This window comes from Gracilinanus agilis, unplaced genomic scaffold (genome assembly GCF_016433145.1).
Source record: "Gracilinanus agilis isolate LMUSP501 unplaced genomic scaffold, AgileGrace unplaced_scaffold29306, whole genome shotgun sequence".
Lineage (NCBI taxonomy): Eukaryota > Metazoa > Chordata > Mammalia > Didelphimorphia > Didelphidae > Gracilinanus > Gracilinanus agilis.
Genome location: NW_025361698.1, coordinates 5,247 through 7,357, shown reverse-complemented (window position 1 = coordinate 7,357; position 2,111 = coordinate 5,247). Strand labels below are relative to the sequence as shown.

At 43.3% G+C, this 2,111-nt stretch overlaps 1 protein-coding gene across 1 annotated transcript; it reads right to left on the bottom strand.

Annotated features, from left to right (window-relative positions):
* Positions 1-753: 753 nt before the first annotated feature.
* Positions 754-1,707, bottom strand: LOC123254683 (olfactory receptor 2AT4-like). Its single transcript, XM_044683648.1, has one exon. It carries the CDS (start codon positions 1,705-1,707, stop codon positions 754-756), a length of 954 nt encoding a protein of 317 aa, XP_044539583.1.
* Positions 1,708-2,111: the final 404 nt, after the last annotated feature.

The following is a 2,111-nucleotide window of genomic DNA, read 5'->3' as shown; positions in this document are numbered from 1 at the left end:
TGAAATTAATAGCATTGGACTAGACCAGAGTAACTTTCCTGTGTCAAATTTGGCAGTCTGGGGAAGCCAATGCACCTCTTTTCAGAATCAGATTTATTGGCAATATTCAAGATTGAAGGAAATGCTATATTTCAGTTAGGGGTTCAGAAAAATAAAGGTGTATTTTTTCCTACTCAAATTCCTGAAACCTACCCCAGATTAAGAACCCCTGCATCAGACAGATGATCTCTAAGATCCTAGCCTGCGAACTGGGGACTTGTAAGTTGGGGGGCAGTAGAAGGAAGACTTTTGTGATAATCAGGGTTATTCAGCAATGAAATGAATTGTCTCAATAGGAAGAGAGCTTCTCAACAATGGAAGCATTCAAGCAGAGACTGGATGATACGCTTGAGGGATGGGCCTGGTGGTTCTACCCTATCTTGGTGATTCCTGATTTGGGAAAAGGTTGCATAGTAGATGATTTCTGAGGTCTCTTTTAACATTAGGTGTCTAAGGTAATCAACGGAGCTTATGATTTTGGTTTGCATGTGGATCACAATACAAAATACCAGTTTATTCTGTCAATTTTACATTACTAGAATCGCAAAGACAAGAGGTAGATGTGTTGCAACTTTGAGAGAAAACTGACACCCAGTGGGACACTTGATGGCCTCCACTTGTCAGCCAGGTGTGATTGTTGTCCTTGGTAATATAAATAGATGGGGGTGGTGGGTGGCGTGGAGAAGAAATAGATGGCTGTAGTTAATAGGAAGCTCATCCTCTTCTCTTCCAAGGAATCATGAATTTGGTGATGGCTGCTTTGACATCCTTGTTCCTCAGGGTATAGATGAGGGGGTTCACCACAGGTGTGAGGATGGCAGATACCACATTCCCCATTATGTGGAAGTCTTCAGGAAGGTCAGCCCTGTAGGCCACATAGGACACAGCAATAGATGTATAGTAAGTACCAACAACAAGAAGATGAGATGTGCATGTGGAGAAGGTCTTCGCCCGACCCTCCTTTGAGCTGATCTTCATGATGGAGATAATAATTTGAGCATAGGATAGGACCACCAGTACCAAAGGCATGAAGGAGACAGTCATGGCACAGCAGAAACCCAGAAATGTCTGGAAGTTGGGGTCTGAGCAAGAGGCCTGAACCACAGCCAGATGGTCACAGAAACAGTGCAAGACCTGGACCAGAGTACCAAAAGCCATCTGGGATGACTGGACCACAGCCGGAATGGGCAGTAGGAGGGCAGCCAACCAGGCACTTGCTGCCAGCTTGGCATTGACCTGTGGGGTCATGCGGACTGTATAGTGCAATGGGTGACAGATAGCTTCATAGCGGTCATAGGCCATGACCACCAGTATAAAGGCCTCAGAGCAAGAGAAGCTATGGAAGAAGTACATTTGCAGGAAGCAAGCTGGGAAGGAGAGGATGCGATCCCCTAGCAAAAAGAGGGAGAGCATTCTGGGAATTATGGTTGTGGTGAAGAGGATATCCAGGGCTGAGAGATTGGACAGGAAGAAGTACATGGGCTTGTGAAGGTTGGAGTCAACCACCACAGCCACCAAGATCAGGAAGTTGCCAATGATGACAAGGAGATACAGGATAAGGAAGATGAAGAAGACAGGGAGGAAAAGGGACTTTGGGAGGGAGGGGATACCTATAAGATAAAAGAAGATGGGGGAGCCATCTGAACTGTTACAAGCTTTTATATCCATGTTGGGATGAGACTTGATGTCATTGAGATGAGCAACAGGAACATCTAGAAATGGAAAGAACTAGAAAAATGTTAGCTCTTATAGAAACAAACTCTAAGCTTGCCTTTCTAGTACATTCTTATCTCATTGTTCTAAGGGAGATATATGTAATCATTGCCCACATACTCATTTTCCAGAAAGCAGATGCTGCTTCTAACCTCTTCTATTATGGCCATGGAATCATGAAATCATGTAGAGAATATGTGAATTTTTCTAAGTTCTTTATAATCTAAGGTCTCACATAGTCCTTGCTCACTCTAGCCCTAGTCTTTATCTATTCTTTATCTACCCTAACTGCAAAACTACAACACAATGAAATGCAGTAAGTGGAAGTATAATTTTTAAAATTATATATGTGTACATAC